Here is a 15,853-nt window from a genome sequence, read left to right as displayed (position 1 = left end):
AGCATCTCCCGGTGGCTCGAGTGCAGGATGGACTGTACGCAGGAGGCCTCGGGAGGAGGCCAAGCCGAGGCTGGCTTCCCAAAGGAGCCCTTGGAAAGCCAGATCCCCGGGCCAGCTCAGCCGCACGTCCCCGCGGAGGCGCAACAGCCTGAGAGTCCCGAAAGCAGCCCGAGCCTGGCCCGGGTCGTGAAGGAGGCAGCGGGCGCGGGCCCGGACCTTCCAGATGAGAAGAAGCTGCCTCCCCCTCGCCCCGGGCTCCTGAGGGTACCGCCACTCAGCCTGGGTTACGGGGCCTTCCGCCGCCTGGGGTCAGCCAGCCGCGAGCCGCCGTCGCCTGGCCCCTCCTCGGCCGAAGAGCCCCGGGATGGCGAAGCAACTGGATGCGAGTTGGTGCCCTGGTCCACCCCTGGTGAGCAAGCGCCCGGCCCTTGGGCGCCCATGGAACTGCAGGTGGACGTGCGCGTGAAGCCCGTGGGCGCGGCCACCGGCAGTCGCGCGCCCTCGCCCGCGCCCTCCACGCGCTTCCTCACGGTGCCGGTACCGGAGTCCCCGGCCTTCTCCCGCCGCTCCTGCACCCTGCAGCGAGCTCCGTCTCCGGGCGTCACCTTAGGCCTCTGCTCGCCGCTGGCTGCTACCCAGACCGAGCGTGACCACCACGTGGAGCGCCAGGACAGCCAGGCCGAATGGCGCCCGGGCTCTCCAACGTGTCGCTGCCGCTGCCAGGAGCAAGGACTGGGAAAGGAGGACGCAGCGCTGCTTCACCGTGCTGGGATGGACGGTAAAAAACTACCCCGGGCGATCACACTCATAGGTAAGTGCTCACTGGCGCCAGGAGTCGGCGCTGCCGGGTCGGGGTAGGTGAGGCGCGCGCGCACCAGAACACTGCAGTGGAGGGACTGGTGCACCCGAAGGCTGTCCTGATGCCGCGACCCCATCTGGTCTCTCTGCCTTCGAGTTAATAAATTTTGGTCTACCTAAATGTAATTCAAAGTGTTTGCGATAAAAGAATAAAACCACTACCCCTCCCCACTCACAAAGAACTTTCGCATTCCTTCTGAGTGTGCGCATCTTCTTCCAGGAGAGGTATAAAGAATTCCGGATGAGGGGAAGTGATGCAGGATCACGTGGCGGTGGTGGCCAGGGCAGGAACACAGGCTCCAGCCGGGCCAGAGCCCACAACCCTGCCATGGACGGACCTTTCCAAGGCCCGGGCTCCTTCCTCTCCGTTATATTGCGGAGCGTGGGCCTCCACTTATCCATTCAGCACATACTAAGTGGAGACCACGGGTATATGCTAGGGTATATGCCTGTGTGTTTTTGTTTATGGAGGTGTGGAGCGCTTGGCACAAAAATGGGGAGAGCCCAGAAATGATGTAAACAACCCTGAATAAGGAACCGGTCGGGAGTGGTTGGTGAACTTGGACGGGCCAAGCTTGCTGAAGTAGTGATCTTGAGGACTTGAGATGGGAAGGGCTCCTTCTAGGGCCAGAACTGCAGGAACAGAAGCCAGGAGGGGTTAGAGCCCTGCCCAGCAGGCAACCTGCCTGAAGCGCCAGAGATGTGATATGGAAAGGTAGGAGGAGGCAGGAGATGTGATATGGAAAGATAGGTGGAGTCAGGCACCAAATCCCAAGGGGTTCCCCGTTCTCAGATATGAGGAGGGTTCCAGACTTGGTTCACTCGGGAACTTTTGCAGCCTTTGGTCTGAGCACATTTTCTACATGATGGACTATTAGTTTTCTGTTACTGTTGTATCACATTTCCACACACTTAGTGACTTTTTTTTTTTTTTTAAAGAGAGAGGGAGAGTGAGAGAGGATTTTAATATTTATTTTTTAGTTTTCCGCGGACACAACATCTTTGTTGGTATGTGGTGCTGAGGATCGAACCCGGGCCGCACGCATGCCAGGCGAGCGCGCTACCGCTTGAGCCACATCCCCAGCCCCACACTTAGTGACTTTAAAGGATACATGCTTTTTGCTTACACTTGAACCTGGGAAGTCTGATGCAGTCAAGATGCTGGCAGTGGCGCGGCCATGTTCCTTTCTGGGGGCTCCAGGGGAGATTTCCTTTCCTTTTTACAGTTTCTAGGGGCCAGCGTGTCCTTAGCTCATGGCCCTCTCTGTGTTCAAATTCAGCAGTGTTAGGCTGAATCCTTCTCCGGTTGCCACCTCTGACTCTCACATTCTTCTGCCTCCCTCTTCATGTATAAGGACCCTCGTGATCATATTGGGCTCACCCAGATGATCCAACACAATCTCCCTTTCTCAAGGTTGGCTGACGAGCGACCTTGATTTCCCTTTGTCTGTAACCCTACGTATTCACAGGTTCCAGGGATTAGGACATGGACTTCTTTGGGAAGACAGTATTGTGTCTACAATGATATCAGTCTATACTTTCTTTCAGATTCTTAAAAAAAAAAGCCACGACTAGGAAGGGTAGCCTGAGAGGGAAGAGTCAGTGAGGCAAGGTGACATGGTCTCGTTTTTTGTTCTAGAAAAAGGGCTCTGACAGGGTTAGGGATGTACAAGGCCCTGGGTTCCATACCCAGTTATCCACACCCCTCCCAACACACACACACACACACACACACACACACAGTGTTCTGATTGGCGGCTCCCAGCCTGCAGGCATGGGGCAGGAGAGAGGAGAGTTTGCAAAGCTTAAAAGTGAAGAAAGAGGGCTGGGGCTGGGGCTCAGTGGCAGAGCGCTTGCCTAACACGTGTGAGGCACTGGCTTGATTCTCAGCACTGCTTATAAATAAATGAATATAATAAAGGTTCATCAACATCTAAAAATATTTTTTAAAAAAAGTGAAGTAAGGGCTGGGGATGTGGCTCAAGCGGTAGCGCGCTCGCCCGGCATGCGTGCGGCCCGGGTTCGATCCTCAGCACCACATACCAACAAAGATGTTGTGTCCGCCGAGAACTAAAAAATAAATATCAAAAATTCTCTCTCTCTCCCTCTCTCTCTCTCTCTCTTTAAAAAAAAAAGTGAAGTAAGAGCTAGATTTTTCAGATGAAGAATATTCTTCCTTCTTGGTTTGGAGTCACCTTCTATGATCCTGAGGCCAGCTTAGGTGTCCCTGTCACATACTCTCATTGTCCTTGCGCTTCCCAACAGCAGCATTCTTCACTCAGCTTAAGGTTGTCTCCTTGTAAATGTCCCTGCCGCGGGGGCAGGGAAGGTGGCAGACAACCCTGGATCCCAACTCCTGGCACCGGGGTCTACTCCGAGCATCAGTCCATGGCGGAACTTCTTAGTCCCTAGCTCTCTGGAGAAAGAGGAGAGGGAGTTTGATTTCAGTGGTTGTCGTGGGTTGGCACGCCAAGGTTTGGAGGAGGACGTGAAGGCCCCCTCTCAGGAGTCCCCGTCCAGGCAGAGGGAAAACATTCAGAGAGCAAAAGCACAGGCAGCCTGGAGTAGCCTCGAGGGGTAGGGACTGTTGGGAGCAGAGGCAGCAGGGATGAGGGGTCTTCTAGAGAAGAGAGCAGCACAGGAACTCAGTGGTGATGGAGGTAGGAAGCAAGAACTTGCTCTGTCTTCAGTGCCTGGAGGAAAGCGAGACAGGTAGACCTTGATGTCCCCAGGTGGAGAGAGGCAGAAGTTTACCCAACGTCCATGACACAAAAGCAGGCAGCTCACTGCCATGAGCCCCTGGGGCCCCTTAGTATTTGGAAGTTTGTATAATTTTTTAAAGATGGCCCCCAGCTGGGCCTGGTGGCTCATGCCTGTAATCCCAGTGACTTGTGAGGCTGATACAGGAGGATTGAAAGTTCGAGACCAGCCTTAGCAACTTAGCAAGACCCTGTGTCAAAATAAAAAACAAAAAGGGCTGAAGATATGGCTCAGTGGTCAAGCACCCCTGGGTTCAATCCCCAGTACCAAAAAAAGAAGAAAAGAAAAGCAATGAAGATGGCCCCAAACTGAATAAACTTGAAGTTCCATAAGACCCGGATCCCCTAGTATTTTACTAGGTGGAAGTGCTTGTTGTAGTCAAAACATAGGAGATGCAGGTAGGAACAGTGGGAAAGGATGCAGAGGTGTTAGTTCTGAATTGACAAGGAAATCAAGATCAATTGGAAACTAGAGAATGGCCTGAGGGAAGGTGCCTGAGAGCAAGAGGTACACATGGTTACAGTCATATTATTACTATCCTCTCATAGGAATGTCCCTTGGACATGGGGAAGTGTTGGCTGGAAGCAAACAATTAGATTTAAAGCCAAGAAGTTCCAGGATTAGAGGGGGGGAAAAACAGTTCAAGAGCTTTTATCTTCATCTGTGTTTTCAGTTTTTTTGCAAAGAGGGTAATTTTTGTTACTTTGTGATTAAGAGTTTCTTTCTGAAGAGGGTGGGGACTACCCTTTGGCTCTGCAGGGGGCAGCTTGGAATGAAGTGGGTCCTCCTTCCTGGTGTGGGAGGCTGAATTTCTTTACCTCTTTGTTTCCTACAAAGGTCAGAGCTAAATGTAGTGTTCAGCCACAATAATTATTACCTAGGTGAAGGGTAGATTTATTTTCCTTGTCTTCTCCAAGCTTTTTAGTTCTGCTTTTATTATTTTAAGACTCCCTTTTTGTATGTAGCTTTTATACCAAACATTTCCAGATTCTTCCTTGTTTAGGTAAGAGCTTTATTGAGATATAATTCATATGCCATAAAATTCACCAATCTGAAGTTCAGTAGTTTGTAGTATATTCTCAAAATTGTGCAACTATCACCACTGTCGATTTTAGAACATTTTCATCATCCCCCAAAAAAACTGTACCCTTCAGCCATCACCCCATACACCAGCCACCAATCTTTTTATCTGAACCTTCTGTCTGGAACATATCAATGGACTCATAGTATGTACTATTTGGTATCTGGATTATTTCCCTTAATGTTTTCAAGGTTTATCCATGTTGTAGCTAGTATCAGTTCTTCATTTCTTTTTAGAGCTGAATAATATTCTATGATATGGCATACCATGTCTTTTTTATCCATTGATATATTGATGGAAATGTGGGTTAAATCCCTTAAAGAAGCAAATTGTATGTGTAGCTTTTTGTTGTTGTTTTAAATGTAGGACTAAAGGTGTGGCTCAGTGGTAGAGTGCATATTTAGCATGCTTAAGGCTCTGGGTTCAATTTCCAGCATCAAAAAGGGAGGAAAAAATCCCTTGGGTGCAGTGGTGCACGCCTATAATCCCAGTGGCTATAGAGGCTGAGGTAGGAGGATCTCAGATTCAAAGCCATCCTCAGCAATTTAATGTGACCCTGTCTCAAAAGGGCTGAGGGTGTAGCTCAGTGGTTAAGCCCCCCCTGGGTTTAAATTTTCACATATCAACATAATACACTTCCTTTTCTGATTTTGAAGCAGGTATTTTTTTCCAAAGCAAATGAAACCAGGGATTTCAAAGTGCTTCTGTCTGTAAAGATGAATAATGATTTATTAAATATCTTGGAAACGTGTCCATCTCTGTGTAGGTATGTGTACATGTGGGTATGAAACTTGCTAATACACATGTGGTGTTGTTCTGATGCAGTTGGTCTTTTCAAAATGGTAAAATACCACTGCAGAATTACCTCCGCTATTTCCAGGCTTTGGGAAATGTGATGGTTACTGGTCCTCCTTGCCGAGGTTTGAGTGACTCCTGGGGCCCTTGCAGCAGAGGTTCTGGGAGGGGAGACTGCTCTTGCTTGATTTCAAGCTGTGTCCTCAGAGAGATCAAATTCAGGAATGCTCAGCTGGGGTGTGAACCTCCAGATCCAGGGCTGTGATGAAGTGTTTGCAATCATGCCTCTTTTCTTGTACTCTGCTGGCTTCCCCAGTTACTCCTTTAACAGGGCGAGGCCTGGCACTAGGAAGCATGCGGTTCCTCTGCTGCTCCGCGCCCTTGCCTGCTCTTCCCACCTGGTGTGCCCTCCATTCCTGCAGCCCTGCCCCAGCCCTCTGATCCACTTGTCCTGGAGCTGCAGGCCCTATGTGCTGAGACCATAGGATTTGGGTGAACTCCACGAGCGGAGCCCTTGTTCCTCTCAGCGGGCAGTGTCCCCTGGGTGCTTGTTAGGCCCACTAGGTGTAGGGCTTTGCATCTTTCTCCCAAATGACCTAGCTTGAATTTGGGCCAGGGAGGCCATGACACTGGTGTAAGGAGTTGGCAGGGTTCTGGGTGGGCCTTGGCTGGGTGGTGTCTTGTCACATCTCCCTTCTGCCTGTCCCCACCCCCAGGGCTGCCCATGTACATGAAGTCTCTGCGCTGGGCCCTGGCAGTCATGGCTGTGCTCCTGGCAGTCTCCACGGTGACCATTGTGGCCTTGGCCTCTAGAGCAGGTACGGTGTCCCTGCTCCCCTCTGCTCCGCCACCGGGGCCGCCTCCAGCCCTTATAATTAGGATGAGATGTCCCACGGGGGGGGGGGGGGGTGTAGCATGAAGACATGAGCTTGTTGAGCCGAGATAAGAAAAATATTCTGTCTTCTCACTGGACACGGCTTGTACCCTGCTGAGTCCTTCTGGGGAGACTGTGTGCCTTCTTGGTCCTGGCTCACCTCCCCTTGCCAGCCCAGGGTTTACCAGCTTCAGCCCCTAGAATCTCCCCTCTGTCAAGGTCATGGCCAGGTTTTCTCAGTGTACACATTTTAATTCTTTATAGTTACCCCAGGACTCACCAGGGTCTCTGTGCTTGCAGGAGCCAGGTGCCGGCCATGCCCTCAGGACTGGATATGGTCCAGGGAGCACTGTTACTACCTCTCTTCAGAAGCACAGGACTGGGAGGCCAGCCAGGCGTTCTGCTTGGCCCACCATGCTACCCTGCCCCTGCTGAGCCACACCCAGGTGAGACAGGTGACCAGAAGAGGAATGTGCATGTCATCCAAGATCCCAGAATCCTAGCACTGGAAAGAATCTCTAGATGGGGTCCTTCTACATCCTAGAAGTCACCAAGAGCCACAGGAATAGGTTGACATGCAGGGGGACCAAACATCAGGTCTCCAAGGGCTTCATCTAGGAGCTGGGATATCCCCAACCACCCTGCCTGCCAGTCCCAAAGTTACCAGTGTGCTCAGGAGCCAGGCCTGGTGGTAGAGACACACCTGTCCTCTCTGGGAGGTGGTATGGAAAATAAAGTACAATTTAACAGGTGTACTAGTCAGGTATTGCTAGAATAGGGCTCAGTAACAAATCACCCCCAAACTCTTCAATTTCAACAACTTCTAACAACAAGCATTTATTTCTTTTTTAAATATTTTTTTTTTAGTTGTCGATGGATCTTTTTTATTTATTTATATGCAATGCAGAGAATCAAACCCAGTGCCTCACACATGCTAGGCAAGCGCTCTACCACTGAGCTACCACCCCAGCCCAGCATTTATTTCTGGATGGCTGGTCAGTGGATGGTCCTTCAAATGTTCCTGTTTTTATGGTGTTCTCTTCCTGTTTCATGGATGCAATATTTTGTCTTCTTGTGGATCTTTTTTTTTTTTTTTTTCGCTTAATCACCGAGTCACATCCTCAGCGCTTTTTTATATTTTATTCAGAGACAGGGTCTTGCTGAGTTGTTTATGGCCTCGATTAGTTGCTGAGGCTGGGTTTGAACTCATGATCCACCTGCCTCAGCCTCCCAAGTTGCCGGGATTACAGGCATGTACCACTGTGCCTGGTTTATTGTGGAACTTAATTGTAGTGTTTTTGAAATTTTTCTCTGCTCCCTGCATGATCTGAATATGATAAATATGATATACACAGGAAAAAACTGAAAGGCAGATTGAAAAACATACTAATATTTTAATAGTGGTTACCAATGGGAGGCAAGATTATGACTGAATTTATTTTCTTCTTTAAAGCTTTGTTTTCTAACAGGTGTGGTGGCACACTCTTGTAATCCCAGTGACTGAAGAGGCTGAGGCAAGAGGATTGCAAGTTCTAGGTCAGCCTCAGCAATTTGGTGAGGCACTAAGCAACTTAGTGAAATGTGTCTCAAAGTAAAAAATAAAAGGGCTAGGGATGTGCTCAGTGGTATAGTGCCCCCGGGTTCAATACCCAGTACAAAAACAAAACAAAACCAAAAAACCCTATTTTCTAAGAATTCTGCAAATAAAACATGCTGGGATTGGAAGAAGATACTAGAGGAATAGAAACCTACCAGGCCAAAGGGGCTCAGCACAGCAGTTTCTGCCCAGGGCCTGGGCCAGGCCAACAGTTAGAGTTTAGGTAAAAACAGGCTGTGTAGAGAGACTGTCCCAGGCTTCTGCACCACATGCCCAGCACTGAGTGCTGCAGGTGCCACCAGGAAGCCAGTAAAGCAGGGCTCCTTCCCCACAGCCTCTCCCATCAGGGGGTTCTACCCAGAATGACCCTGTACCTTGGCTGAGCCCGTCTGCTCCCTGTTGCTGGTGCATCTGCAATGGGGGACATCCAAACAGAGCTTGAGATTAAAGTATACAGGATCGATCATTTGAAACACAATATGCAGAAAACAGATAAACTCCTTCCCTGCAAAAAGACTGAAGCAAGATTCACGATCCAGGCAGTTAACAATCCAGAACCTCCAGAGGTGTGTGTGGCAGGAACACAGCATAAGTGGGTACACAAACCAGGGACACAACAGGCTCTCAGGGGTCCCCACAGCTGCAGGCTAAACGGCTCATCTTCCCTAAGAACTGACTGTGCCCAGAGTTAGAAAAAAGGAGAAAATTCAGTGCTGCCTGTGCCATTCAGCTCACTCCCCTGTGGCTTGACGGCAGGTGTTTTGCAGGGTGCGGGGAGGGAGGAGCCACGTTAACAGTGACACTGAATGGAAGCCACGTCTCAATTTTCAGAAAGATTAAACCGTGCATAGATACTCATCTTGGAATTAAGGAAATTCAGCCAGGCGCAGTGGTGCACGCCAGTAATCCCCACAGCTCAGGACGCTGAGGCAGGAGGATCGAGAGTTCAAAGCCAGCCGCAGCAACAGCGAGGCACTAAGCAACTCAGTGAGACCCTGTCTCTAAATAAAAATATAAAATAGGGCTGGGATGTGGCTCAGTGGTTGAGGGACCCTGAGTTCAATCCCTGGTACAAAAAAAAAAAAAAAAAAATTTAAGAAAATTAAGTAGTCTGGAATATTTGAATCTTCTCTGTGCACACTATGTAGTGAGCTATAAAGACAGAATGTGAAGGGTGGCTGCCAGGAGCAGGGGAGAAAGCAGACAGAAACTCAGTGTTTCATGGGTACAGAGTTTCGCTTTAGGAAGGTAAGAAAGTTCTGGAGGTGAACAGTGGGGATGGCTGCACAGTCATGTGATTGCACTCAATGCCACTAGACTGTACATTTAAACAGGATTAAAATGGAGGCCAGGAGAGGGCCCCAGTGGTAGACTGTGTGTAGCATGCACATGCCCCTGGGTACAATCTCCAGCACCACACACATGCACACAGGGTTAAAGTGGTAACTTTCAAGCCGGCACGGTGGCACATGCCTCTAATCCCAGCATTTGGGAGGCCCAGACAGGAGGATCACCAGTTCAAAGCCAGTGAACTAGGCAACTCAGTGAGACCCTGTCTTTTAAATAAAATACAAAATAGGGCTGGCATGTGGCTCAGTGTTAGAGTGCCCCTGAATTAAATCCTGGGTACAAAAAAAAAAAAAAGGTAGCTTTCTTATTATGTGGCATATTTCATTACAAAAATTTAAAAAAGAAATATAAGAAAGCATTGCAAATGATTCATCTTCATTTTAGGATGTAAATCATCAGATTTCAAGTCCATTCTGCCCTTTACCACTTTACCCCTCTGTCCACATTCGTGGTAAAAATTGGAGAAGCTGCAGCCTTAGGCCTTGGAGGCCCGGGATCTGCCAGACCTTTGTGAGAGTGCACTTCTTTAAGCCATCAATTACTCACTGGTTCCTGGAATTTATTTTTAACTCCGGACAATGCCTTTCCTGCACCATTAATCTCTGCTAACAATGAAAACTGGACTCCAAACTGCAAGGAATAGAGTTGGAGTGGAGTGGGCGGGGACAGCTCCTGTCAACGGGAGGCAAAATGAGGAGGAGCAGGAGAACCAGATGGCTCTGGACTTGGACAAAAAACAAGCCCGTATCCCACATGGGTGACCATAAACTTCAAACCAGGTCACATTTGTTGGCAGTGAGGACAAGGTTTTACCCGTCACACCACCTGGACAGATTTCATGGCTGCAAGGGCATTTAATGAGTATGTACTATGTGCCATTAGATTTACATGTTCAGCCTCATAATGCAGCCTCCCCGGGTTCACAGAGGACCTTGCTGCTCCCAAAAGCTGGATGCCTTGACACATGACTTACAAGTCACGGGACTGCATTTGAGGAAGGGGTGTCCTGGCACCAGAGTTCTCCGCACAGTGATGGCCCCAGTCTGAGCGTGGGACAGGCATCAGCCAAGCCCTGATGTGCCTTCCCAAAGGGACACTGTGGGTGGCTGAAGCTGGCAGATCTGTGACCAGGCAGGGAGAAGCTTTGGGACTGCTTAGCCCCAACTCACACCACAGTACCCTGGGGGCCCTTCTTACCCTCCCCAGGGTTCCCTCCCACAGCCCAGCCCCTGGAGTCCAGCAGAGGAGGAGCCTGCCGCTGGGTTTCACTTGGTCTGACCACTCACTGCTCCCCGTTGTGGTCTTTGGGGTTGAAGGTCAAGGTTAGAGCCTGGAAGCTGCTGTTGGCTCCTCTCCTGGCTGATAGCCCGCTGGTGCTGGCCCTAGGGGGCAGAAGATGGCTCTGCACTGAGCCCTGCGGGGCCCATAGTGGTCAAGCCTGAACCTGTGGCCTCTACTGATTGTTGGCAGTTTTGCTGAGCTGGCCTACTGTGTGCTGGGTCTCAGGGTACAACAAGTCCCCTGCTCTCACCAAGCTCAAGTGAGCAAGCCCTTAAAAAGCAGCCTGGCAGCTCTATTCTGTGAAGGTTATAGGAGGCCATGGGAGGGAGGATCACCCAGTCACCTTGGAGGGATCAGCCTGGTGTCCTTGTAGGAAGTTATCTTGACCCTGAGACCTGAAGGGTAGGTGAGGCGCATCCAGAGTACAACTGTGGACAACTCGGGTGCTTAAATTAAGTTACACTAGGCCACTTCTAGTCTCTGTCAATGTGAATTTATGCCTCTTGACTTTGCCATCAGCGATATGTATTTGTTGGTATGATCTGATTTATTTATTCATTCATTCATTTACTTACTTTGGGCACTGGGGATTGAACCCAGGAACACTTTACCACTGAGCAACATCCTCAGCCCTTATTTTTTATTTTGAGGCAGGGTCTTGCTAAGTTGCTGAGGCTGGCTTTGAACTTGCAATTCTAGCTCAGCTTCCCGACTCACTGAGATGACAGACGCGTGAGACGGCACCTGGCTACTTACTGTTTTTTTGCTTTGTTTTTTTAACACTGCTAGAGATGGAAACCAGGGCCTCCCCACATGCTAGGGAAGTGCTCTGTGACTGAGCCACACCCTTGGCCCCTGCTTTCCACCCCCCCCCCCCCAACTAAGCATGATCTCATGTTATCAGTTTAGCACTGTAATTTTCCATCATGTTGATATCTCATAATCTGCCTAGTTGTTTCCTGATTTCTGGGCACTTGAGTAGTTCTTTTTTTTCTTTTTGGTCTAAACAGCACTGTGTTGTCTTTGAATAAGTTCTCTGTCTCCCTTTTCACTCTTGGTTTACTCCTCAAAGTGGAGTCACCCATCTGAGTTACAGGATGGCACTGCTACTCGGGTTACCTGGCACCAAATCATGTCCCAGAAGGAAAACTGGTGTGGGCTGTACCATCATCACTGACCCCACCCCCAAGTCCTCACCCTGGGACGAACTTTTTTTCTCAGTTAGAAAAACTCATTCATTTTCTAGAACAAACATCTTTTTTTTTTTTCTTTTTTTTTTTTTTTTTTTTTTTTTTTGCTTTAATGCACTGTTTAATATGACAACAAACTTAAGGTAAAAAGAAAACTTCATCTCTAGTAACGCTTACATACTGATTTTGGTTTTTGTCATTCTTTGGGTGACTATGTCATGCACACATTTTTTTATTGTTATAGTCATGCTACAGTTTTGATTCTTTTTTTTTTTTTTTTTTTTTTTTTTTGCTTTCTGAAAATTTTTCAGTGCTAGGGATAGAACCCAGGGTGCCCTATCACTGAATTATATCCCCAGCCCTTTTTATTGTTTATTATGATCTTGCTAAATTGCTGAGGCTGGCCTCTAATTTGCAATCCTCCTGCTTCAGCCTCCCAAAGACCCTGGAATTACAGGCCTGAGCCACTGTGTCCAGCTGACTCAGCTTTTTTCATTTCATGAGCTATACTGCTTTTCCCATGTGGCTCCTTGGCCTCTGTACGCACCTTTGTGTTAAGTGACCACTACTGCCTTGAACCCGTGCAAGGTACTTGCAGCAATCTGCTCCCCAGCCTCCCCTCCTGCTTAGTCAATCACCAGCCCGAGCCTCAGCCCCACCAGGCTTTTGCGGTTACCTGGACGTGCTTCAGGGCCTCCCATCCTGACGCAGGTCCTCTCTGAGCAGTTTTGTGCCCATGCTCGTTGCTGAGTGGTGGCTATGGTTCTCACCCCCTCGAGGGCTGCGACGGGGTGGCCCTCATATCCAGCAACCCCAGGCATCCGGTTCCGCTCTGATCATTACCATAATCTCTGCAAGAGATTGACCTGGCTCTCTTCTGCAGAAGCCTCGGGGAAGGGCCCTGGTAGGCCACGCCCACGTCCAAAGAAGAGTGACAGTGTGCTTTCCTCCCCAGGACTTCCTGAGCAGATACCAGATTACCAAACATTCCTGGGTGGGGGCCCGGCGAGGCCCCCAGGGCTGGCACTGGACCGATGGGGCCCCCTTGCCAACCCAGCTGTGAGTGACCGTGGGCTTCCTCCCCCTCTGCTGTTCGGGATCTTCCCATGCCCCAGCCTGCAGTGCCACTAGGGAGACCCCCCCCCCATGCCCAGGACCCTGGCATCAGTTTTGTCCCTTTTTCTCCACCCCTCCTGTGGGTCCCCCAGCGTGTTCACCCAAGCAGGACCGTCACTGCCATCTCACAGATAGGAGGTCTACAGCCAGAGCCATTCGGTGTTCACCAGTGCCACACAGCTGACCAACAGGGGACATCCTTGTGTCCTTTCCAGACAGCCCCCTGCCTCTGTGCAGTGACCTACACAGTATCTGGGTCCATGGAGGGACTAGGCATGCAGCTGGGTGGGCCCATGCCAGCCAGGAGGCCTGATGTCCTGAGCATCTCCCGCTTTCCCCTCTCGCCATTTCCCAGATTTCCAGAGGAGGGTGAGGACAACCCAGATCTCAGTTGCGGGGTCCTGGAGGAAGGCCGGCTCCTGGCTCTAGACTGCAGCTCTCCCAGACCCTGGATCTGTGCCAAGGAGACCAAGTGATTTGGGTTTCACCTTGCCCAGCCTGTTGGGGACCAAGGTGAGATGGGGGCAGCCTCTTCACCAACCCCAGGGACTGTGACTTCCAATGCACAGTGGCCCCATCTGAAGGGAAGATTTGCTTGGGCCTCAGGTCAATTGCCAATTTTGGTCTCCAGCTTCTGGTGGTGATAGGTTCCATCACTTGGGGACGGTTTCTAGCATGTCTGGGCCTCAGTTTACCCTTCATTAACATGGACTTTTCCCTTCTCTCCCTGACCAGCTTCATCATACCACCCATTCTTCCAGACCCAGAGGAAGGAGCCAACCAACAACTACAGATGATTCCAGTCTGGGTTCCCTCTTGATCCCACTGACATGAGTCTTGCAAGTGTTGTGGCAAAGGGACTTGGCAGGGACTTTGGCATCATTGCTCAGGTTCCATTTCCAGGCAGCTGATGTACACTGACACAGGTGACCAGCCTGTGACAGTGCCATAGGAACACAAGTGGGCCGGCCTGGAGGAGGGCAGGGGAGCTTTCCTTCCCCACCCTGCAAGCTGGAGAGGCTGGTGGACAGTAAGCATCTGTTTGGAGGTCTAGCACGTGGGGCTGGCAGGGGCCCCCAGCTAGCCAGTGCCCCAGGTTGGGAGGAAGCAATGGGCCTCCTGGGTAAGTAAGGCCAAGAGAGCTCCCCAGCTTGGTAGGCGGACGTTGCTGAGAAGTATGTTGCTCGAGTGAGGAAAGAACACAGAGAAATGTGGGCAGGTTGGGGACAGCTCTTCCAAGCTGTAGGGGACAACCACCTTGAAGACATGTTAGGGTTCAGTGAAGGCCTTTGGGCCAGTGGGAGAGCGAGAGGCTGGGCTGGAAGAGTGTGTAGTCTTGCAAGTCTGTGTACACCTCCCCAAACCACTGGAGTCTTAGTGCCACGACATGTGTGACGTGATCATGCTGTACAAACCAGCAGTTTCTGCTTGAAGTCAGACCACGCAGGCAGAAAAGCCTTTCTTGAGCATTTGAACCAGTAACTGCTATGGGCTGTCTGGGAGAAAGAGATGGACAGTCTTGAATGGGTGGAACCTCCCACCACTCTAGGGCAGTAACAACAAAAAGTGAGGTGGAAATTTCCCATTTGCTTGGGAAATTCTGGCAGCTCAGTCAGAAAGAGGAAAGTTTAAAATAAAACCCAGTTCTGTGGACTCCAAAGGTCACACTCCTGCTTCTCCAACACACTATGGAGAAAACCAGGATGTCAGTGGCTACCAAGGGGGAGGAGATCCTGAGCTATCTAACACTCAGGATCACCCACTGCTTCTGTTATTTTTTGCTATAGGTGGCATTGGCTCAAGCCCCTGGATGGCTAAAAGTTCCAAAGTAACCACTCATTTGGCTTAAAGCATTACGCTGCCTCCTAGCGGGAGTCCTCCACGCAGCTGCTTGGGCTTCCTCATGCAATGGCAGCTCTAAGAAGACCTGTTCCCCAAGATGGAACAGAATGAGCTAGATCTCCTGAAGGCAGCAGTGGAAGTTTCTCAGGGTCCCATGTGCCATATTTTATTGGCCTAAATAAGAAACAAGGCCAGCCAACTTCAAGCAGTAGAGAAATGGACTCCAACTCTTGAGGAACTTTTGGCCTTACCTACCATCCTCTGGTATAAAAACAGAGCCTTGACTTGCTTTTTGTCAGAAAGAATTTCCTCGCCCAAGTGTGTGGTATTTTTTCAATCTGGGTCTGTCATGGTTTGTTCTGTGTCTTGCTCCAAAATAAAAACTGTTCTGTGGCACTTTTGAGTCCAACCAGATAATTATTAATGTGCAGCTTTGCTTACAGAAAAGAAAAACCCCTTAAATATAAATGTACACACATGACACACACACGCACACACATACATTACAAACCCAAGGCAAGCTTCATGCTTTACTGGAAAACAGAATTATTTCCATTAGAAAAAGTAAAGACATTGACCATGGTCACTACTGTTTAATATTGTCCCAAGGATAAACAGTCAAGGCAGTTAGAAGGTAGAATGAAATTTGAGCACCAATTGGAAAGCGTAAAGTGACCATTATTTGCAGATGGCATGATTATCTGGAAAACTCAACACTATCAGAAAATAAGGACCAACAAGAGAAATTAGGTTGTTGGGTCCAAAACTGATGCAAAGAAGTCATGGTAGTTCGCCTCACCTGCTTTTTCTTGTATGAATAGTATGTTACAAATATCCCTAATATATGGTGATAAAGCAAATCACAACCCTGGTGAGGACTTTTCCAGGGGTGCATGAGAAGGGTCCAGGAACCTTGATTAGTAGTGATTACATGAGTACATACAGTTATCAAAACTCAGACAATGAACTGGGGTTGTGGCTCAGTGGTAGATGCTTGCCTAGCATGTGTGAGGCACTAGGTTCAATTCTTAGCACCGCATATAAATAAATAAGGTCTATTGACAACTAAAAAATATTAAAAAAAAAACATCAGACTAAACACAAAATGC

General features: G+C 49.4%; 1 protein-coding gene across 4 annotated transcripts; it reads left to right on the top strand.

The window, feature by feature from the left end:
- Positions 1-27: 27 nt before the first annotated feature.
- KLRG2 (killer cell lectin like receptor G2) lies at positions 28-14,779 on the top strand (the record flags this gene model as incomplete). Of its 4 annotated transcripts, XR_014021191.1 has the most annotated exons (7): positions 28-811; positions 6,211-6,312; positions 6,669-6,814; positions 12,670-12,845; positions 13,258-13,415; positions 13,638-13,932; positions 14,690-14,779. XR_014021191.1 is itself a non-coding variant. In XM_081287469.1 (6 exons), 5 exons carry the CDS (start codon positions 28-30, stop codon positions 13,376-13,378), a joined length of 1,257 nt encoding a protein of 418 aa, XP_081143595.1. In that variant the 3' UTR covers positions 13,379-13,415; positions 13,638-14,773. The 4 variants fall into 4 exon arrangements, 3 of the variants coding, with proteins under 3 accessions (XP_081143595.1, XP_081143594.1, XP_081143596.1); XM_081287469.1 differs by having other exon boundaries at positions 12,742-12,845; positions 13,638-14,773; XM_081287468.1 differs by having other exon boundaries at positions 13,638-14,773.
- Positions 14,780-15,853: the final 1,074 nt, after the last annotated feature.

The sequence above is a fragment of the Spermophilus citellus genome (assembly GCF_964194105.1).
Source record: "Spermophilus citellus genome assembly, chromosome: 3".
NCBI lineage: Eukaryota > Metazoa > Chordata > Mammalia > Rodentia > Sciuridae > Spermophilus > Spermophilus citellus.
Note: the sequence above shows the minus strand (reverse complement) of the source record. Positions and strands in the feature narration are given on the sequence as shown.